The following is a 23,776-nucleotide window of genomic DNA, read 5'->3' as shown; positions in this document are numbered from 1 at the left end:
AGCAGAAAGAAACAGTGTGCTGCACTGTTGAGGCAAGGATTGGGGGCTAAGGGAGGTTGGGAGGGATTCAGTTCAGTCAGTTTGCCAGATGGCCTCTAAGTACTACACAGAACTCTGAGGTACTTGAGAACAGTTTGACTATTGTTCACTTGAAGCAGATTCTTCACTTTCTAAAAAGTGAAGGGTTTTTTTTTCTATCTAATAAGCTTAACTTTTTGAAAAAGATTACCACACATGGATAGTTTTAAAAACTGAAAATAAACAGAAGTGTTAATGAATTTAGTCTATTTCAAGTAATTTTTAAAATAATGATTAGTTTTCAATATTAGTACAATGAATTGAAATTAACATTGAATTTAAATAATCTTTAAATGCTGGATTGAATGGTAGAGCAGTTTTTAAAAATTACCAACCTTCTTAGTCTAAGTATTAACAATTTAAAAAGCAAATTTAAAGACCGTAATTATTTTGACATAATTTGAGGAAGTAAAATATTTTCAGTTTATGATCACATAATTTTTGCATATTAAAAATAGTCAATAAAATAACCTCCTGAGTCAAAATGTATGTTTTTCAAAGAGCAGTCTAGATTTTCATTATTTCTAAAATGATTTTTATTTCTTCCTTTTGGGGGGAAAATCATCATGTAAACAGCACCCTCATCATTTGTCTTTGAAAGAAGAGGCTTCTGATGTGGTTCGGCAAAAGAAGAAGTACCCAAAGAAGCCTAAGGCAGAGGCTTTGATAACATCTCAGCAGCCCATTCCTGAGACATTGCCTGTGATCAATAAGAGTGACATTAAGCAATATGACTTTCACAGCTCAGATGAAGATGAATTTCCACAGGTGCTTATTTTAAACTATTTTAAAAGATATTTCCTCCTAGTCTTTTATATTGCTTTACTTTAAAACTTAATGACATTTTAAAGTTTTGATTTTTGCTTTCTTCACCTAATTTATAGCATATTTTCCACATTATTTATGTAGACACTGAAGTGGTATTTAATTTCCGTAAATTTCCATCAGTCGGGTGATACTGTTTTATGGAGCAGTGAGAAAGTTTTCACCTTTCCCTTTTATAACAATAAGCATCTCTTTCTTTCCCCTTTGTGTTTAAAGTAGTTTAGGGAAAAAAGTCATACCTGGTGAAAGAAATAATTACTAACAATTTAAAGTATAATTAAGAATATACTCATTATTTCAACATCACTATGGCACTATGTTAAAAGGGAGAAAATGGGGTAATTCATGTCATATTTGGCTAAACATGGCTGTGGCACATCATTACAATAATAGATAAAGGTGTAGTTATGGAGTACTAACAGCTGTTATTGTGAAAAAATCTTGACCACTGAATCTAGAATGTCTGAATCCTAAATCAAAACATCTGGAGGAGCTTTCCAAGAAATTGGTATATGATTCTTCAAAACAAGACACAGTAATACTTTACAAATTTTATTTGGCCCTAATGAAAACAACATCTGATGATTTGGCCTCAGTTTTCTAGAATCAAAGTATAGTGATATGCCCGCATTATTTGTTTCGAGTCCCAAGTATAAGCCTAATTCTGAAGCCATAGCCTTCTGTGGCTTGGGAAAACTAGCCCACATCCTTTAGGAGTGAAAGAAGTAAATAATGGAGTGCTTAGTCTTTGCCTGATTATTTATATACATTCCTCTAAAACATCAATTATTAAATATATGTGGCATAATTATGATGATAAAAAGCTAAATGACATAATTTTCCTCTTTGGGGTAGTATACATGGCTGCTTGGAGATGAAGTAAAGAGGACTAAAGCAAACAAATAGGTAGAATTTAGATATCTGTGAAGATATAAAAAGATATTCTTGGCAAGGTGAATTGCATAAAGAAATAAAATAGATTATCTGAAATGGGAATACTACATCAAAGATTATCAATATTTATGGAATTATTATAGGATTATAAATATTACCTATAATACCCTTTATATCATGTTTCATCAGCATTGTATTTTGCAGATTTCACTGTAAATTTTCCAAATTTGTTTGGTAGTAACTGTTTAATTCTAAAGATTTTAAAAAACTGGTTCAAGTTTTAACTTGTGAAGATAATTCACTGGTTTATGTTCCAACAGTTTTATAGTTAAATGTTTGTAATATAAAAACCTTAATTGTATACAGAGATGTTCATGCAACAAAATTTTTATGTATTAAGGTGTCTGTTTAAAAAATACATGTATTCTTTGGCACCTTATCTAGCAATACCTTCTTTTTTTGTTTTCATTTCTGTATTGTAAAGCTAACTTTACAATAGAGAATACTATTGAGAATAGAGAATAGAAGAGAATACTGTAATAAACTTTGTCATATTTTAACATTTTGGCTTATTGGTTTAAAAGAAGAAATATTTTAAATACCAGCATCACAGATAGGTTTGGAAACAAAACTATAAAACATTTACTGTTGTAAATATATTAAATATAATGTTTACATAAAATTATATTGTCTTTATCCTCTTGTTACTAGTTTATTTGTTCTATCCAGATATTTTAGCATTCTTATGCATTTTAATTTATATGTTTAAATTTCATGTTTAGTGTGTTCTTGAAAACACTTAATGAGATTAGTGTTTGTTGTGGGATCTTCCAGTTAAGACTCAGACGAGCTTGGACTAGCCACAGGACATTAGATGACCATTTTTAAAGAATGAGGAAAACTGTACTAAAAGTTTTCCAAATAGAAAGTGTAGGAAACTTCTCTATGTAAAGAAGACTGTATAGTAGAATAAACTGCTAGAAGTTTCCTGCTTCTAGTAGTAGTTTTGCTGAAACATGAAACACAGAGAGGGAAGGGGAGTAAACAGAATGATGCCTAGAGTATTAGCTGTATGGCAAATGCTTCTATCTACATTTACACTAGGAAATTGTTAAACAGTTTTAAGTGAGATTATGACATGTGTGCAGGTTAGCTTTATATTAGAGGTACTAGTGAGGCTCATAAAGGTTTGCTATACATCCCTGATTCTTTAGGAATGACACCACAAGATATTGGGAACTGTAGAAACTTTCCCTTATTACTGTAATAAGTCATCCAGCCTGATATTTAGGGCACACTTAGCACTAGTGCACACACACTAGTAAGTCATGTGCACATCTCATTCATTTAGAGATCGTCATTGCTATTTTAAAGTTTTCTGTTTACTCAAAATGTCACCAACTCCCAACCCATATGATAGTTGCATTTGAAACTTTTAGGTTTCCATGTGCTTGTATACAGAGTCTCATTAATTTTTACAGTTGTATGCTCATGTTGTTAAGGAATAAGTAAGCATTTAGTTATAGTTGGACATCATTCAGTGAGGCAGTTATTTACGGTCTTAACAAAGTCAAGATTTTATTGCTAAAATGATCATTGAAATAATCATATGCTGGCCTTCCCTGGTGGCGCAGCGGGTTAAAGCACAGCACTAAGAAGCTAAAGCCACTTCCTCATGAGTTGGATCCCTGCCTTACCCAGGACGTGACCACATGGCATGGCAGACCCCTCCTGACCCACCCACTGCTCCCCTCAGCAGTGTACTTCGTCCATCTGCCTGTTCTGCTCCCCACTCTGTCTCTGGTGAATCCTCTCACCATCCGCATATCCGGCCTGTACCCCAGTTCTATACAAATAAATAAATAAATCTTAAAAAAAATAATCATATGCTTAAGGTAACAAATATATATTTTTTTTATTAAAAAGTTTATTTTTACATCATTTTGCACATTTTTTTTTTCATCTCAATTGTAATCCCCACGGGTTTCCAATCACCAAATCACCCCTGTGCCACCACCTTAATCCCATGTATTTCTCTCTTCCCCCCCGTTTTTGATCCCATTCCCCACTCCACCCCCACAGAATGTCTCTGGTCTATGGTTGTTCATTATTTTTGTTATTTTCTCGCCTGGTCCATTATACTCCTGCTATGAGTGAAACCATCCCGTATTTTTCTTTCTCTTTCTGGCTAATCTCACTAAGCATGATCTTTTCCAGCTCCATCCAAGTTGCTGCAAAAGACATGTGGTTCTCTTTTTTGGTTGCTGAGTAATATTCCATTGTATATATGTACCACATCTTTCTAATCCAGTCATCTACTTTTGGGCATTTGGGCTGCTTCCATGTTTTTCCAATTGTAAATAAAGCAGCAATAAACATGGGGATACAAGTATCTTTTTCAATCAGTGTTTTTGTGTCTTTTGGGTAGATACCTAGGAGTGGGATTGCTGGGTCATAGGGAAGCTCCATGTTTAGCAGTTTGAGGAACCTCCAAACAGTTTTCCATAGTGGTTGTACTAGTTTGCATTCCCACCAGCAATGCAGGAGAGTTCCTTTTTCTCCACATCCTCGCCAACATTTGTTGTTGCTAGTTGTTTGAAGATGTGCCATTCTCACTGGGGTGAGGTGGTATCTCATTGTGGCTTTAATTTGCATCTCCCTTATTACGAGTGATGTTAAACATTTTTTCATATGCCTGTTGGCCATCTGCATTTCCTCTTTGGAGAAGTGTCTTTTTAGCTCTACTGCCCATTTTTTGATGGGGTTGTTTACTTCATTTTTGTTGAGTTTCATCAGTTCTCCGTATATTTTTGTGAAGGTAACAAATATTTTAACCAGACTTACCCAACTGATTGCAGCAAAGTAGAACTAAACCCTATGTTTTCTTATTCATGCTTCCAGTTTTCTTAGCAGCAACTCTTTCTTCTTCTGTCTCTGACTAAATCCTGGGAAATGGTAATTAGGAGGAAGGAGTGATGGTCTTTATACAAAAAATTCTGGGACTTTGTTTTGACACTTCCTATGTGTATTATAGAAGAGAAAGACAATTTGCAAAGGAACCAAAGTGTAAAACTTCACATTTGGGATTTCCTTTAAAATTTCAGGCTTGGGGCTTGTTTCCCCAGAAGAATCACCCCCAGGTTGCTGTTTCTGTATCTTCCCCTATAGTGTTGGTGGTGGTATCTTGGAGCCTTAAGCAAATTCCTTTCTCCCCTGTATGACCCTATTCAGTTGTAAATACCATCATTTGGAAATAATTTAGAGAATACATTTTTCCTCTCCAAACAGGAAGGGAGGGAGTTGTGAGATTCAAAATTTGCAAGTAAATACTTGAGTCAGCATTGTCAGAAAAAGAATATATCCCAAAGTGAAATTGCCAGACAACTGAAACTTAAATACCAAAACTTGTTTGGTACTTAACAAAATACATGGATAGAAATTTATCTAAACCATATTATTTCCCTGCCATATCAGAGTTTATTTGTATATTATTTAATCTGTTATGATATATATAACTTGTGTTCTAATGTATCAGTGCTGTCCTAGGGTCCACTCATTTCACATAGGGATATTTGGCCTATTGTTACATGGTTCCAGGCAGAATGTTTTTTAATATGTGACAGCTTTTTTTTTTTTGCATTTTATTTTATTTTTATTATTTTATAACAGTTTATTTTTACATCATTTTGTACATTTTTTTTTCCATCTCAATTGTAATCCCTGCGGGTTTCCCATCACCAAGTCACCCATGTGCCATCACCATAATCCCGTGCACTTCCTTCCCCACTCCCCAGTATTTGATCCCATTCCCCACTCCACCCCCACAACATGTCTCTGGTATATGGTTGTTCATTATTCTTGTTATTTTCTCGCCTGGTTTATTATACTCCTGCTATGAGTGAAACCATCCGGTATTTTTCTTTCTCTTTCTGGCTTATCTCACTAAGCATGATCTTTTCCAGCTCCATCCAAGTTGCTGCAAAAGACATGTGGTTCTCTTTTTTGGTTGCTGAGTAATATTCCACTGTATATATGTACCACATCTTTTTAATCCAGTCATCTACTTTTGGGCATTTGGACTGCTTCCATGTTTTTCCAATTGTAAATAAAGCAGCAATAAACATGGAGGTGCAGGTATCTTTTTGTATCAGTGTTTTTGTGTCTTTTGGGTAGATACCTAGGAGTGGGATTGCTGGGTCGTAAGGAAGCTCCATGTTTAGCAGTTTGAGGAACCTCCAAACAGTTTTCCATAGTGGTTGTACTAGTTTGCATTCCCACCAGCAGTGTAGGAGAGTTCCTTTTTCTCCACATCCTCGCCAACATTTGTTGTTGCTAGTTGTTTGAAGATGTGCCATTCTCACTGGGGTGAGGTGGTATCTCATTGTGGTTTTAGTTTACATCTCCCTTATTACGAATGATGTTGAACATTTTTTCATATGCTTGTTGGCCATCTGCATTTCCTCTTTGGAGAAGTGTCTTTTTAGCTCTTCTGCCCATTTTTTGATGGGGTTGTTTATTTTTGTTGAGTTTCATCAATTCTCCTTATATTCTTGTGATCAGTCCTTTATCACTACTTTTGTGTGAGAAAATGTTTTCCCAATTAGTGGGCTGTCTGTTTGTTTTTTGTAATGTCTCTTTTGCTGTACAGAAGCTCTTTAACTTGATGTAGTCCCATCTATTTATCCTTGCCTTCACTACTACTGTGGTGTTGGGTGCTCTGTCTTTAAAGATGTCGCTGAAGTGTATGTCATGTAATGTTTGACCCATCTTTGCTTCTAGGTATTTTATGGTTTCCATTCTTATGTCTAGGTCTTTAATCCACTTCGAGTTGATTTTTGTGACTGGAGTGAGGCGGTGATCTAGCTTCATTTTTTTGCATGTAGCTTCCCAGTTTTCCCAGCACCACTTGCTGAACAAATTTTCTTTGTTCCATTGTATCTTCTTTGCTCCTTTGTCAAAAATTAGGTGTCCATAAACTCGTGGGTTTATATCTGGGTTTTCTATTCGAATCCTCTGGTCGTATGTCTATTCTTATTCCAGTACCATGCAGTTTTGATTATTATGGCTTTGTAGTACAGCTTGAAGTTTGGGATTGTAATGCCTCCATTTTGATTTTTCTTAGACGTGAGGGTTTTAGCTATTCGAGGTCTTTTGTTGTTCCATATGAATCTCATCAACATTTTTTCTATTTCTTTGAAGAATGTGATTGAGATTTTTATTGAGATGGCATTAAATCTGTATATTGCTTTTGGCAGAATGGCCATTTTGATGATGTTAATTCTCCCGATCCATGAGCAGGGGATGTCTTTCCATTTCATGGTGTCTTCTTGTATTTCTTTTAACAGTGTTTTGTAATTTTCTTTGTAGAGGTCTTTTACCTCTTTTGTTAGGTTGACTCCCAGGTATTTGATTCTTTTTGTTTTAATTGAAAAGGGGATTTTTTTTTTTTAATCTCTGCTTCTTCTGATTGGTTGTTTGTGTATGGGAAAGCCTCTGACTTTTGTGTGTTGATTTTATATCCTGTTACCTTGCTAAACTGGATGGTTTTGATTAGTTCCTCTGTGGAGCTTTTAGGGTTTTCCATATAAATTAACATATCGCCTGCAAATAAGTTTTACTTCTTCTTTCCCTATTTGGATTCCTTGTATTCCTTTTTCCTGTGTGACAGCTTTTTTAAAGTGTTTTTTATTCTTTTTGCTGTTCGGTGGTGAGCGTGTCACTTCTCTCTGTAACCAGTCTGGTTATCATTAACATGTTTTCTGTGTTTTAGTTTTCTGCTTCTAAGTCTAGAAAGTGATCTCAAAAAGTAGGGAAGGGATGATTTTGTGACTATCTTGGAAAGGAGGGCTAGTTATAAGTCATTTTAAACTACTGGTTTCATACTGTATTACAGAAAGATAAAGTTGCTGTGTACTTATGGCCACATACATTACTTAAAAAATGTAAGCAAGATCTATAAAACAGTAGCACACTTTAAGTTTGAAGCCATTTACATGTTCAGGAGAAAGTAAGTCACTCTGTGTGAACTTTCCTCCATTAAAGTTAACAATGATTAGCTACAGAAAGTTTTTCTAGTCTTTGTATGTTTTTGGGAAGTTCACTTCATTTTGTGATTTACTGGGAGTGATTTACAGTTTGTGATCAGATAACAAAGATTTAATTATTGATTTTTGATAATTCTTTTTTTTTTAAGATTTATTTATTTGTGCATACAGAATTGGGGTACAGGCCAGAGGTGCAGGGATGGTGAGAGGCTTCACCAGAGACAGAGTGGGGAGCAGAACAGGCAGATCGAGGAAGTACACCGCTGAAGGGAGCAGCGGGCGGGTCAGGAGAGGTCTGCTGCGCCATGTGGTCACCTCCGGGGCAGGGGGGGGAATCAAACTCATGCGGAAGTGGCTTTAGCTTCCCAGTGCTGTGCTTTAACCCGCTGCACCACCAGGGAGGGCCAATTTTTGATAATTCTTAAGTAGATTGATTCATACCTCTTTTTTTCTAGGTACCATCCCCAGTATCAGAACCCGAAGAAGAAAATGATCCTGATGGTCCCTGTGCTTTCAGGAGGCGGGCAGGATGCCAGTATTATGCTGTAAGAACTTTATTTTTTGTGGTGTTTTTGTGAACTGGAATTCACAGGTAACTCATGCCAAGGTGACTTAGTCTTGATCTAAAAGTGGGAAGCCCATCACATTTTCTTATATTTTCTTGTAGATACCAATAAAGATACTCTAAAGCTGGTCCTTTCAAAAGATATCTTGCGTTCTTTGCTTGGAAATTAATAACTCCTCATATATTAGAAAACTAATTTCATTTTGGACTTTATGGATTCAGTAGTCACTAAAATTAGATGTCATTGCTTTAGTTAGGTACCACTAAAATCCCTAGTTGAACTTTTGTTAGTTCTGGCTGTTTATTGACATTTCCTACTAGGCAAGCTAATCTTGTGCATACATATCCAGTAAGTATCAAATATAAAGGAATCATTTTTAAATTTCCCTCATGTTAATTTTTTTAGAAATATTTTATTTATTTATGTATAGAAGAACTAGGGTGTAGGCCAGAAACATAGGGGTTGGGGGGCTGGGGCCAGGACAGTGAGAGGATTCACCAAGACAGAGTGGGGAGCAGAACAGGCAGATCTACTGAAATATACTGCAGAGAGGGGCAGCAAGTGAGACAGGAGAGGTCTTTTGTGCTAAATGTGGATTAGCTCCCTGGCTGGCGATCAAACTTAGGCCTAAGCTGTAAGGTGGTAAGTGTGATAGCACTGAGACTTACCCCCTATACCACCAGGGAGGCCCCTTAATGTTAATGTTTTATCAAATAACTTTTTGGTACACTTAGAAGTTGCTTAGTACTATTACGTCAGGTTGGTACCACATGGTTTCAGGGAATGACCCTATCTTCCAATTTTTAGAAAAGGTGTAACTATAGAGTAAGGAGGATAGCTTTTCATATAAGCTTTGTGGAGATATTTATCTTGCCTTACAACTCTTCCAACTTCCTCAGGAAGTGGGTGTATTTAATGTAGAACAGTTACAGAGTTAGAAGGAAGGTGAAGTGGTAAAGCACAGACAAAATGATAAAGGGAATGGAAAGACAAAGAAATGTGCTGTTCATTCTTAAAAAAGGATGTTTCAGACTAATCCATGCATACCTTTTAAGTATAACTTTTAGTCCAAGAAAATTTCCTTTTCAATTTATCTCAGTAGGAAGCCTGTAAATTACTATCTACATCATCTTTACTTTTACCTAAATGTTAAAGGCCATGTTATTCTTTAACACAGATGTCTTTTAACCCTAAATGTATTCATCTTTACAAACTAATTTCAGTTTGAATTGCTTTGGTAAGTGAACTTTTGATTCAGTTTTATAGAACTTTTTACCTTGCTAATATCATTTAAGTCCCAATTTTACAGTTTTATATCTAAATTGTAAATGTTCTGCTAATACTGTACACTTTATTTTTGTCATGATTTAAGTTTTTTGCATTTCAGATTTACTCCATAAGTTCTACCTTCTTTTTCTTTCTTTGTAGCCTCGTTTGGACCAAGCTACCCATAATTTTGAAAACTCAGAATTGGCAGATTTCGATAAGCTGAGATACAGGCACTGCCTTACAACACTCACAGTACCAAGAAGATGTATAGGATTTGCAAGGAGACGGATTGGCAGAGGTGGAAGGTAAACTTTTGTTTTGACTTGGGTTTTTGTTAAGCTAAAAGGAAAGGTATAGAGAAAATTAACTTTCAGGTAATATCTGGTTTTGTATTGCCTTTCAGGGTCATAATGGACCGAATAGCCACAGAACATGACCCGATCCTGAAACAGATAGATCCTGAAATGCTGAATGGTTTTTCAAGCTCTTCCCAAACCATAGACTTTTCTTCTAATTTCTCTCGGACCAATGCTTCCAGTAAACATTGTGAAAATAGACTGTCCCTTTCTGAAATATTAAGCAATATCAGATCATGTCGACTACAGTGTTTCCAGCCAAGGCTACTAAATTTACAGGACAGTGATAGTGAAGAATGTACCTCAAGAAAACCAGGGCAGACTGTGAACAATAAAAGAGTTTCTGCAGCATCTGTAGCTTTATTGAACACCAGCAAGAATGGCATATCAGGTAAGCGATCACTATGTTAAAAGCATTTGCTGATACTCTTTTCTTCCTAATTTTCGTTATCTACTAAATAAACTCTCATGGTAAATTCTAAAGGTTTATTTCTTGTAATCCCACTAGGAAAGAAGCTCAGCTTACTACATTTTCTTTTTCCCAACCTAAAAAACTCAGCCATATTATTGTGATTCACATAATTAACAAAATGTCCTAACTGACAGAAACACTGACATATTTTCAATATGTATGCCTGTGTGGTGAATGTGTAGGCAGAATGTGGAGGGTATTCTCTATGGGCAAAGTGGTTTATAAGCTGCTACCAGATAATAATCAGCACAATAGGGTGTGCTTTTGTTAAAGAAATTTTTCAATTTTCTGTGTCAACTTTGCTTAAATGTAAGAAGCATTGCTCCTCGACAGCAACTTCAAAAGCTTCCTTTTTGAAAAATGAGTTTTTAAGAGGTTCCTGATGAATAGTTGTAATTTTTGTCTAGTAATACTATAATTGAGTTGGAATTTTTTTTTAAATTAAGAGACATTGTGCTCAATTTAGTATTTTTATGACCTGTATATTGTAACTAATGTGTGATATTTAGTATATCTAAAATATAATTTGTTTTCTGTAGGTAGGTTTTTCTCTACCACGTACACAAGTATGTGTAATTTATAAATCTGTCTTTATAATGCATACATTGCAAATAATGCATGGTATCCAGTGACAAAATTAGATGTGGCTTAACTCACTAACACTGTTGATACCTTTCTTTCTGTAAAACGTGTATTTCTAAATTATTTCATATGTAAAATTACTGTGTTTTAAAAGTGATTTACAATCCACTTTAGCTTGAAATTTGGGCTCAATAGTGTTCAGCTTTTTTAGCTACTGAACTGCTTATTTTCAAATTTGACTTAGACATTTATCTGTTCAAAGGTTGTAATGGAAAATTGGATTTGTTTGAATGATTGGAAGTTGGCATATCATTTCTCCAAATTAGTTGGTTAATTTTCTCCTAGACGAACTTAGGTAAGGAAAATGGCATCCTGTTATGTAAAGTTCATGAGTCTGTGAAGTTTAATGAGCTTTTGAAGCTGAAATGAATAAATAACTAATATGATTTGGCAGGATTCTTAGAAATCTAAAGATAGTAGGAAGTTGATGAATATTAGGTCAAGTCTTCCTTTTAGCCAACTTTAAGACATTGTTCTGATTATTTGCATAGATTCAAATTATGGAACCCAAATTTACACAAAATATTTTTTGCCAAAAGAGTTTTAAAAAATATCTTATGTAGATAGTTAGAATTGACGTTAGGTTGAGCTTCTTTCTACCATATAAAAAGTGATTTTAATATTTTCCTTTTCCAACATGGCCAGATATTTTCAGCTTTCTACTATATGTTCCCAGTAAACTCTAGATTTGACTGAACTCTTTTGCAGAAAATGTGTAATATATGTTGTATATGTTATTGTATCAATATTATGTATATGTTGGTCCATAATATAGCTCATTGTGACTTGAATAATACCGTAATAATCATCTCTGGAATTAAATAGCACTACCATACATCGACATAAAACTAAGCATTTATAGTATTGTCCAAGACGTGCATGCCCTTCTGAGAGAACTTAAATCACAATTGTATGATGTTAATATAGACAATAACATCTCTTAAATTGTGCTTTTTTTCTCTGCTCCCTTGAACACCAGAAAGCTGTTTTGGTTTGTGGACTTTTTCCTGTCTTAATGTTTTTCAGTACTCTCAGGATAATACAATTTCTTTTTCCCTTGAAAAATTTCAAAACTTAAGCATTGAATTAGAATTGTTATTTTTAAATTGAGTCCTTGAAATATATATTTTTTAGTAGTAAAGAATTTTGTTTGAAACTTTCATTTCTGTGAGGCACAAGACTTGTTTTTAGCAGTATTTTTGCTTCAAAATATTAGGCATGAGTGTATAAATATATGAGAATTATCTTTTAACAGCATTTTTGTAAAAGCCATGGCAATTCCATTATATTCGTTACATAATTAGAAATCTGATTAGATAATTTTAAGTGAAAATCTGATAAGATAATTTTAAGTGAATTTTATTATAATTCAGTCAGTATTGATGGAAAGCACTTCATGTACCTAAAAGTAAGGATGTAGGAGTTTTTACAAAGTTTTATTTAAATTTTTTTTTTTTTTTTTTTTAAAGATTTATTTATTTATTCATACAGAACTGGGGTAAAGGCCAGAGATGCGGAGGGTGAGAGGATTCACCAGAGACAGAGCGGGAAGCAGAACAGGCAGATCATCGAAGTACACTGCTGAGGGGAGCAGCGGGCGGGTCAGGAGAGGTCTGCCACGCCATGTGGTCACCTCCGGGGCAGGCAGGAATCGAACTCATGCGGAAGTGGCTTTAGTTTCTCAGTGCAGTGCCTTAACCCGCTGCGCCTCCAGGGAGGGCCAGTTTTATTTAAATTTTGATTAATGTATACAAAAGAATTGAATCATCACATATTTGGTTCCTTTTAATTTTTGTGTCTTTAACACTTTGGCCTTCTGTTTATTTTTGTGGACTTGATCACAGGAGCAGCAGGTGTACCTTTAATATATTTTAACTGGTGAGAGTATCACTGAACTAGCAGAAATATGAATACTGATTTTCTGTTTCATAGGTGGGAATCCAGCATATAAAGGCAAATTTAATCTGAAATTGAAACCTAATATACTTGACAGTAATACATATTTGTATCAGTTTCCTTAGTTCTTAAAAACTAAGCCTGTGTCCTAAATATACTCAGATTACTATTTTCAGTATTGTACTTAAATGAAAGCAGATTGAAATGTAACCTAGGTATTAGAAGAACTAAGAGTAAAGACTTCATTTTAAAGCAAAGGGACTTAACACTTAACTAAAATAAAGGTTTATTTTCTTAACAGAAAAATTTTTTTCAATAGAATCAGAGAGAAAGGAAATATAAAATGTGTGGAATGTGGCAAGTGAATAATCAAGAAAAATTAATTTCATACGTAGTTAGTGTATATACGTAGTTATATACACAGCATTGGTATATAATTGTGTTAAGTGATTAAGTGTTTTAAATTTTACAAGGCAATAATCCTTACCTTTACCAGAGTTTGCAGCACATGACAAATATAGCACACTTTATATAAATTGTTATGTTTTTAATAACTTGAAAATCTAGTGTTGTTTATTTTCTTTCAAATATGGAGTTCTTAAATCTAGCCCTCTCTCCCCCACAAATATACTTCTCACCTAAAAGTAGCTTTGCTTGTTCAGATTTGAAGAACAGGACAAATTTACATTTAATTTTGGTTTTGACCAGTACATGGTTGCAAATTAACTTTTTTTTTTTTCTCCATTTCTTTTTTGTCTTGCTATGTTGAAAAGATAGATACCAACAGCCTTTTTTGACCAGCTTCAGATAGCTTTACCAATGTCGGTATGTTGGACAGTTTTCCAAGAAAAATACCTGACTTTAAATTTTCTCAGCTGTCATCTCATTCTTTCTTAAACTGCTATAAAATGTTTGCATGCATGAAAGTTTTCAGATAGATAAAATTATGCTTTACTAACTAATGGGAAATACTTAGAAGTATGGGGGGGTGGGTGTCACATAGGGCAGGTGTTTGTGTTGCTTCCAAAGATGAGAATAGTAAGATTTTAGGAATTGAAAGATTTTAGTTTGACTGCTAAGGGAAGTAAAATTTCAGTTATAACTACTTAGCTTGAATATCAGGCATCAAATGCATCTTTAGTCTGTTTTCTTTATCACATCTCCTTTTTTACTTCTTGTCTCTTGCCCTCACTCTCTCACCTTCACATCACCTTTCTCCTCCCCCTCAACCCCAGTATTGTGTGTTTGCTAACCTGCCTTTAGCAGCTATGAGCTTTTATTATATGATGGGTGTAAACCTGGACTGATAATGTCAGCTTTCAAGGTTTGCCACATTTGTCCTCAGAATCACTCCTGTGGTTCATGTGAATTTCCACCTTTCTCCTCAGTGTAACCCGGAAGGCTTAAAATAGGATCTCCCCATCCCAATCAAAACAAAAAATTGCATGTAACTAGCATTGTTACTATAAAATTTTTATAACAAAAGCCTCTCAATGGAGAAATGCTAAATAATATATTCATTTTGGGTTTTAGATAATCTTTACTCTCACATTAGGGTTTCTTCATTGAACTATGAAAAGTTGGTCTAAGCCAGTATTTTCAAATTTCATGATTCCCTAAGTATGTATTGTTTTAGATTACTTGGAGAAACACTGCATTTAAGTTAAAAGATTGTTTTAGAAAAGTACAAGCATACTGTATTGTGAGATGGTCATCTAGAAGGTCAGAATTTATTTTTTAGATTTTTATTTTTAGTTTATGAAATAATACAAATAGATACAGATACTTTAAAAGGTTTATTGCTGTTAAAATATTTCTGTGGCTTGATTATTTAAGAGACTGATGCTCGAGTTTGAGAATTACAATACTAGTGTAAAATCTCGTAGACATATCAGGCCTTAGCCAGCGATAACACTGAGACTTAACCCCTAAACCACCAGGGAGTCCCCAAAGTCAACTTACTTTTTAAAAGATTAAATAACACTAGTCATTAATTTGAATAATCTGGATTAAGTCTTGGGATTTTGATTTCTCTTTGTGTAAAAGGATAGTATCCCTCATCAGTTAGCACTTAGTGGTCTCAACAAGACCAGGTAACAAATAAACATATCTCAAAAACACGTGTAGTTTTATCAGTGTCCATTTTTTTTTTTAAAGATTTATTTATTTGTGCATACAGAACTGGGGTACAGGCCAGAGGCTCAGGGGCGGCGAGAGGCTTCACCAGGAAAAGAGTTGGGAACAGAACAGGCAGATCGATGAAGTACACTGCTGAGGGGAACAGTGGGCAGGTCAGGAGAGGTCTGCCCCGCCATGTGGTCACCTCCGGGGCAGGCGGGAATCGAACTCATGCGGAAGTGGCTTTAGCTTCTCAGTGCTGTGCCACCACGGAGGGCCCTGTCAGTGTCCATTTTTAATAAATACATAAGTATTTCTATTGCCTAACTATCTCTAGTTGGCAAACCTTTGTTAGCCAAGGACTATAAAACAAAACTAACTTATTTAATGAAAAGAAATGTAATTTGTTCTACTGATGAAGATACATACTTCATTATAAATTGGTAAGATTTTATTGACTGACATAAAAGATTTTGGAAAAATTCTCATTCTCATTTCTCTTGATTTTGAGATAGCCACTAAAAGTATCTTCTCTTTACTTGGTTTATTCCTCAAAGTTAGCCACTGTGATTCTCACCTTTTCACACAAGATAAACCTTACGTCTGGAAAAATGTAACACTGGATTTGAGGAAGAAGGCTATGCTAACACTAGGTTCCAGGTTCCATTTCTTTTGAACTTTTTGTACAAGTAGGGCTTAAACAGACTTATTTGGGTTTAACTTAAAGGTTTTTTCCTCCCTGCCTTTGTTTCTAATAAATTATTTTTCATCTCTTTCCCAAGGTTTTCAAACAGCTGGAAACTCATGAATACTTCATATTTTCATTTGATTTTGAAGATTGTAAATTTAGAATTTTTTTTTTTTTAAAAATAGAACACTTGCAATGAATTTAACAGGTTCAAAGAAAGACATTTGATTTTGTTGGTAATTCAGTAAGATAACTAATGTACACTTCAAAAATACAGGTAATAAAATTTTAGAGTGAGCACTGTAATAGGCCCAAGTGTTTTTTGTCTTTTAAAATCAAATTTCTATTTAAGAATTTTCTTTCCCTCATAATCTAATAAAGTTTAATGATAATGTTGCAGAACAGAAATGAAAATATTTTTTTAACACTTTGCCAGTCTCTGTGGCCTAAATCCCTCTTTTCAGCAAATAAACTATCCCATGCATAATTTGCTGTTTATGTCTAACTTACAGTATTTTTTAAAATATCTCATTTTCAAGCCCACTAAATAGAAAACTTTGGAAGGAGTAAGGAATGATTATCATTTTTTAAAACATCCAAACTTTTATATCCATGATTCTAAACCACTGATCAGTGATCAGTGAAATCAGGGAAGAGATTTTTAAGGATATGTTGTCCAGCCTGAACTTTTCTAGGACATATTGATTAGGTTGTTCAGTTGCATGTAAAGGTTGACTCTTATTAGTTAGCATTTATGTGTATCTTTTCTTCCCCACTATCCTGTAGGACTCATATCTGTAGAAGAGACCATCTTATATTTCTCTCTGTATTCACGCTTAACTCATAGTGAAGCACTCTGCATCAGAATACATAGTAAAAAAAATGTTGATTGGGTAAAATAGAAGACAGAAAGCAACAAAGAAAAATGCAGCAAAATTATGTAGTGTAGTGTCTATAGTCATGTAGTTTTAATGTTCTGGACTAATAGTGTACTAACTTCTATGGCAATAACTGACTTAGAAGATAGAAAGCTATCAGTGATCTACTTGCATATCTGTGAATGAAAATTTTGTTTATATCTCTCTACCCCATATTCTACCCCATATTTTTATAGATATAATTTGAGACATTAGCTCTCTTGACTTAATGGTTTATGTTTATGTTAGATGAATATCTTCTACTCTGATTTATAATTAGAGAAAAAAGTATTTTCACTTCATTGTCATAAGTGAAAACCAACAGTAGGCATCATTTACAACCTTGGAAATGGTCCTGCTTGCTTATTGCATAATAAGTTATTATTAATAAGTCAATGTTTCCTCATTATATAGTCACCATGGTGTAAAGAATTATGAGTGATCTCAAGGAAAGTCTGAAAAAAATGGCAGAATACTCAACATTAGTACTGTTACACATATAGAAACTTACTTTAGCTTGTGATATGAGGTCATAAAAATGGCAGAAGCCATTTTTGCTGAAAGATTTGTCATTTTACTAATGGGTGTATATTGTAATTTATATTTGGTTTTCATCTTAATTGTTGAGTACTCTTATGTTGTATTCTACTTATATTATTAAAAATACTTTTAAACATACTTATTTTTTAAATTTATGTCCTTTATCAGTGACAGGGGGTATTACAGAAGAGCAGTTTCAGACACATCAACAGCAGTTAGTTCAAATGCAAAGACAACAACTTGCTCAACTACAGCAGAAACAGCAATCTCAGCATTCCTCACAACAGACACATCCAAAAGCACAGGTAAAGCTGTCTTTTAATCATTATTATATCCTTTCCTTTCTCTCAAACTTGCATAATTTTGTTCAATTTTAGTCACATCAGAAAAGATAAATTTGGTGTTTGGTATTGCAACTTTTTATTTTAAGGATCATACCTAAGTGTGCTCAGTTAATTTATATAATTTTAAGGGACTAGTTTATATTTTCTGAGAAGTGCATTAGAGCCAAATACAATTATTTATAATTTAAGAAAGAAGTGACCACATTTTTAAAAATAGTCTCGAGAACTCAATAGAAGTAACTATAACCATAAATTCTCTCCTCTTCATAACCCCTAAACGAATTTTTTTCCAAGGGTACCTTTCCACATTCCCTCTTAAGTAGTATGTAAGTGAATGTACTCTATGAGCTGAGAAATAATTCCCTTAAGTTGTCCAATAAAGCTAAAGCACCGTAACTGTTTGCCTCTTTGAATCTCACTTCCCCTTCAGAAAAAGAACTGCCCCTAAAGTTGTCCATAAGCACCATTAAATTAAAATACTTGGGATAAGAGTGAAAATAACTCATATGACTGTAATTGCCAGATGAAACCAGTCTTGTAAAACACCTGATAAGGACCCTACACAACTCATTTCAGACTTCCTGTCTACAGAACTATACAAGAATAAAATATTCTTGTTTTGAGGCACTAAAAAGTGGTTCCGAAGTATATTTCAAATATTTCAAAGTGTATGTCATTTGAAAAATGAATTTGTGTTACAGGTCTTGAGTCTTGTTCCTCCTTAATTCTAAAAGTATTCATTAGGTTAACTCTATTTTGCTTTTAGCTCTTGGTGCATGATCTGTCCATAGTATTTCACCACATTCTCAGAGGGTCAGTACACTGATTTTGGCCATCCTTCATGAAGCAACATGAAAACTACAGTGACTAAATGGCTTTCTCTGGTGACACGTGGGTTAAATTGCAGCACTGCGAGCTGGCCACAGCCACTTCAGTGCGAGTTCAATCCCCAATCCCGGAGGTGATCCACATGGTGCAGCAAATCTCTCCTGTCTCGCCCACTGCTTCCCTCAGCAGTGTGCTTCCTCAGTCTGCCTATTCTGCTGCCTACTCTGTCTCTGGTGAATCCTCTCACTGCCTCTCCACCTCAGGCCTGTACCCCAGTTCTGTATGCATAAATAAATAAATCTTTTTTAAAAAAAATTACAGTGACTTAATACGCCTCAACATGCCTGTAACATTCCATATTTTAGGAATATTGGCCATTAATAATAACTAACCAGTTTTATATACAATCAAGAGGAACAGCAATTAATGTTGACTCTGTTTCAGTCCTGTGAGTCTCTTGGGTAACCAGCCTAAAGATACTTGGCTGACTAGAAGTTTAGGGCAAGACCCTTTTTTATATTGATATAAATGACTGTTGGTGATCTCTGTGATTTCATTTTGCCCCTAAGAATCTAGATTATCAAGTGTTTTTAAAGATATTCATTAACACTTACTGGGAAATTTAATAGAACACTAAGGGTTTAGTTTTTTTAATGTACTGGTTCTATTTCAGTAATAGACACTTCTGGCATTCCAAAAATGGTCCAGAGGTTTTTTAATCTAAGAACTTAAAGCTGTTAAAGATTAAAAGCAATCTCTTGGGTTTGGCCCAAGATGTGAAATCCCATCTACAAAATTGATTTTAATTATTTTATAGGGCTCAAGCACCTCTGACTGTATGTCTAAAACACTTGACTCAGCCAGTGCCCACTTTGCTGCATCCGCAGTGGTTAGTGCTCCTGTTCCAAGTCGAAGTGAAGTAACCAAGGAACAGAACACTGGCCACAACAACATAAACGGTGTTGTCCAGCCTTCAGGTAAGGTTTGGTTTCATGTGATACTTAGTATCTCAAAGTTGTAGCTCTCTGACTTAACATGATTTTGATTTTTAAATCCAAATGGAAAATGTTTCAAGAAAACTATCAGAGCTCTTTAGAATTCTCTGAATAGATGGGGTGGAATAGCTGGATGTCTTCTATAAGTCACAGCTTGTTCTCCTTCATCCCATCTTCACTGAATTATCTACATTTGTAATTCCACCCTGCCTAATTTCATCCACATATTGTCAGTTACCTCATATTTTAAGTAACCCATTTAGCTAAGATCACTAACCATCACCATTGAATCATTCATGCATTGCTAAAAAGGCAAAATATAATCCAGACTGATTGGTCATTAAGTTTGAGATCTGGTTTATCGATCCACTCTTACATACTTATAGGCCTATTTCTCTGACTCCCCCCTGTCAAGATACAAATTACTGTGAAAATACTCTCTCAGCTTCTTACTTCACTGAGTCCTTAAAGACTTGCTATTCATGGGCCTTCCCTGGTGACACAGTGGGTTAGGACACACACAGCACTGCAAGCTAGCCATAGCTGTTACAGTGCAAGTTCGATCCCTGGCCCCAGAGGTGATGCACATGGCATGGTAGTCCTCTCCTGACCTGCCCACTGCTCCCTCAGCACTGTACTTTGTCGATCTACTGTTCTGCTCCCTGCTCTGTTTCTCGTGAAGCCTCTAATCACTCCTGCCCACTCTGGCTTGTACACCAGGTCTGTATGCATAAATAAATCTTAAAAAAAAAAAGACTTGCTATTCATGTCATCCTTCAATTTCTGCTGAGATGCTGAGATTTTCTACTTTTACAAATACTGTATTGATCCTTGACACCTCCTTGCAGCTGTGTTCTTACAGCTGTAGATTCTAATGGAAGTCCAACTATTATTTCTACCTGACCTTTACATCCACAAAGGACCTCTTTTTCCTATTATGCAGTTTGCTAATATGGAGGGGGTAGAATATTTTGTAAACACCTTTATATAAGCCAATGAAAAAAGAAGGTATTTCGAGAGTTATTGTAGGTGAGTCTATTGGACTTAATGTCCCAAAGTGCTTTTTGGAGAGGTTGTTATATGTAAAGTTAGTCTGGGTTTTAATTAAAATACAAATGTTTACATTCATGCTTATTTTTGAACTGCTAGTTTTTAAGAGTTTAATATCTCATGAAATGAATTAAATGATTTTTTTCACTCCTTCAGGAACCTCTAAAACATTATACTCCACCAATATGGCTTTATCATCCAGCCCAGGGATTTCAGCTGTACAGCTTGTAAGGACAGTTGGCCACACTACCACAAACCACTTAATCCCAGCATTGTGCACAACCAGTCCTCAAACACTTCCCATGAACAATTCCTGCCTGACAAATGCAGTGCACCTCAATAATGTCAGTGTTGTTTCTCCAGTCAATGTGCATATCAACACACGGACTTCAGCACCATCGCCAACAGCCTTAAAACTTGCCACAGTTGCTGCCAGTATGGACAGAGTGCCAAAGGTTACTCCCAGCAGTGCCATCAGCAGCATAGCAAGGTGTGTGAGTGTGTGTGTGTGTGTGTGTGTTAGTGTGTTCTAAGTATCATTCTGTCTCTTCTGGGTTTTCTATTGGAAGAGAAAGGCTATTTTTTTACTGTTCAAGCAGTAGATATCTGTTGATTGAGTTGCTTTTTCATAAATAATGATTACTGCTTAAAGTTCTGTGACCTGGATTATTTGTTTAAGTCACTAGTAAGATAGTTAAATGCTAACCATCAATTTTGAGATAATAGAGGGTAAGGAACAGTAAATTGGGAGCCATCAGACCAAAATTAATATATCAGAGTCTATTTTAAAAATGTCAGGTACTCTTAAAAGTTTTTGTAGTTTAGACAATCTGGAAGGTGAGAGTTACTACTTTTAACTTCTGTGTCAGGTGTTAAATATCAAAATTTGTGTTTTCTTCAACATCATATATGAATGGAAAGTAAATTATTCTATGTATATATCAAGATTAAGAATATTCTGGAATTAACTAAATCTATACAATGTATTTTTGGAGTGTTTTTTATATTTCTTTGACTATACAGGAGAACAGTTAATCAGAAAATTGATTTTCATGGGGTAATAACTTTATAATCATAAACTTGTAAAATTAGACAATTGTGGAGAGTAGTTTAAGTAATACTGTACTTATTATGATTGTGCTTTTTGTACATCATATGCTTCACCTATTGTAAAATAACTTGTAGTATTTTATATATATCATAAGTAGTTTATCATTGGTTTCTACCTAAATAGTATGTTATCATCTTTCCTACATAACTAGTTACAACTAAGTAAATGGGAATCACTAGGATTTCTGAGGTGAGAAAAAACACTCTTCCTTCCTATATATAAATTATAAAACCTGGAACTGTTTTTGTGAGGTATATGTTTAGCTATAGCTACATAAAAAATAGTATCTGTAAATACTAAGTGAATAACATTCTGGAGAGTATTAATATTTATTTCACTCTGCCTTATTATAGAGAGAACCATGAACCAGAAAGATTGGGTTTAAATGGAATAGCAGAGACAACAGTAGCTATGGAAGTGACATAACCTAAAACGTGTGGCTTTGACCTGTGCTGATGGTGTGCAGTCATTCATATTCCAGCTGAATGCAAAAGGCGACTCTCTGTGGATCACAGAGCGTAACAATGGACCTAAATGGACTACAGTATATCGGATGTTAAATCGATATATGATGTATATTTTGTAAAATTGGGAAAATCACTACCTTGTAAAATAGTTTATTTGTATCATCAATATTATTTCTGTTACTTGAATAGTAGATATTCATCATCATGCTTTTGCACTTGAATTTGCAACTGAATGGATTTTAAAAAATAATTCTTTAATGGGATCATGAGCATGAAATGGGATCCTGCATCACTTGTTTTAACTATTTATTTTGCCATGTTTACATTTTGTATCTTGTAAAAATAAATCCAACTTTGTGTCTAAAAAGTTAAAGATTCATAGCTAGGAAATGAAATTCTTGTAATTTTTTTCTAAAGGAACTGTAAAGTTTTCACTTGGTTCATTTTGTTTCACAATTTGACTAGATGGACTTTTTGGTAAATACTTTAGTGGCATTTCACTGTCAAATATGAAGTTCAAGGCAAAATAGTATTTTCTATTACTGTGCAGGGGAAAGGGATGGATCGATACATGCAAATTTAATGTAGTAACTCACTTTTCCATATATTTTGAATGTATATTTCTATTTATAATACCAGTTTATAAAAAATAATTACACATAAAAAATGGACTAGGAAAAATTATGCATCTAGCACATTTAAACTGTGCAGATAAGGAAATTTTTCAAGGATTGCATTTTATCTGAAGACTGCATATTTTAACTGGCTTTAAAACTGTAACACACCACATAAAGGATATCTTACCAGGTATGTATTGCATTATATCATTGCAATAATTATTGGAAGTCTAGATATCGAGCCATCCCAGGTGTTGGGAGGGGGGAGGGTTGTGGCAAGATTGTCTTTTCAATTTTGGAGAGTTTTCCTGTGGCTACAAGGCAAGTAACGGGTTGGAAAAAGTCTGACTGTAAACGTTGGACACCTTCATAGTGTAGTGTTTTAGTGACTTTTTTTATACGGTTCTTGTAAATTAGATACGTGTAGTGGTGTTTCAGAATGTTTGTTTATGCACTAGTTCAGACAACTTTCCCTGTTACTTGTTCTTGATAAGTGAAAACTGCAGGGAAATAAAAATACATATCAAAACATGGACATTGCTGCATATGTGTTTATTTCACAATGTGCACACAGTATAAGTGAAAATTTAAGGAGATGATAGCACTTAACAGCACTTTTCATTTTCACAGTGCTTTCCAAGCATTAATGAAAAGAATTATAAGAAGCTCATCTGTGGGCATTATTGGATTTCAGATAATCCAATATAAACTACCTTTGATATGAAAAGTTCTTAAACTATTTTACGAAATGTAAGTGATTTGCAGTATAACATTCATTGAAATCTCATAAATGAGCCTCATTTTATATATAAAAGTTTAGAGTAGAATTATATTGCAAAGGGATTTTGTCAAGTAAGTACTGGGAAATGTAAATATTTTTAATGAATATGATTAAAACCATTTCAAACTTACATAATTTTATACTTTACATTTTTTATATCTGCATTCTTGAAAGTTGTAAATTGATGTGTCAGTTGAATTAATGGGCCAAGATTTCTGCTGAGAGTGGTTTTTATTCAGGTCATAAATGTATAAAGCAATTTATGGTCAAAACCATAG

General features: G+C 34.5%; 1 protein-coding gene across 1 annotated transcript in view; it reads left to right on the top strand.

The window, feature by feature from the left end:
- Positions 1-23,248, top strand: part of EPC2 (enhancer of polycomb homolog 2 (Drosophila)) — a 100,191-nt gene extending 76,943 nt beyond the window's left edge. Inside the window, exons 7-14 of the mRNA XM_004674668.2 lie at positions 655-846; positions 8,297-8,386; positions 9,836-9,981; positions 10,080-10,423; positions 17,474-17,610; positions 19,295-19,454; positions 20,679-21,012; positions 21,987-23,248. Of these exons, the coding sequence (XP_004674725.1) occupies positions 655-846; positions 8,297-8,386; positions 9,836-9,981; positions 10,080-10,423; positions 17,474-17,610; positions 19,295-19,454; positions 20,679-21,012; positions 21,987-22,059 (1,476 nt within the window). The 3' untranslated portion in view covers positions 22,060-23,248. The remainder of the gene's footprint in view (positions 1-654; positions 847-8,296; positions 8,387-9,835; positions 9,982-10,079; positions 10,424-17,473; positions 17,611-19,294; positions 19,455-20,678; positions 21,013-21,986) is intronic.
- The last annotated feature ends 528 nt before the right edge of the window (positions 23,249-23,776 follow it).

The sequence above is a fragment of the Condylura cristata genome, unplaced genomic scaffold, assembly GCF_000260355.1.
Source record: "Condylura cristata isolate star-nosed mole 26May11 unplaced genomic scaffold, ConCri1.0 scaffold00002, whole genome shotgun sequence".
Taxonomy (NCBI): domain Eukaryota; kingdom Metazoa; phylum Chordata; class Mammalia; order Eulipotyphla; family Talpidae; genus Condylura; species Condylura cristata.
This window is presented reverse-complemented; position numbering and strand designations above follow the sequence as displayed.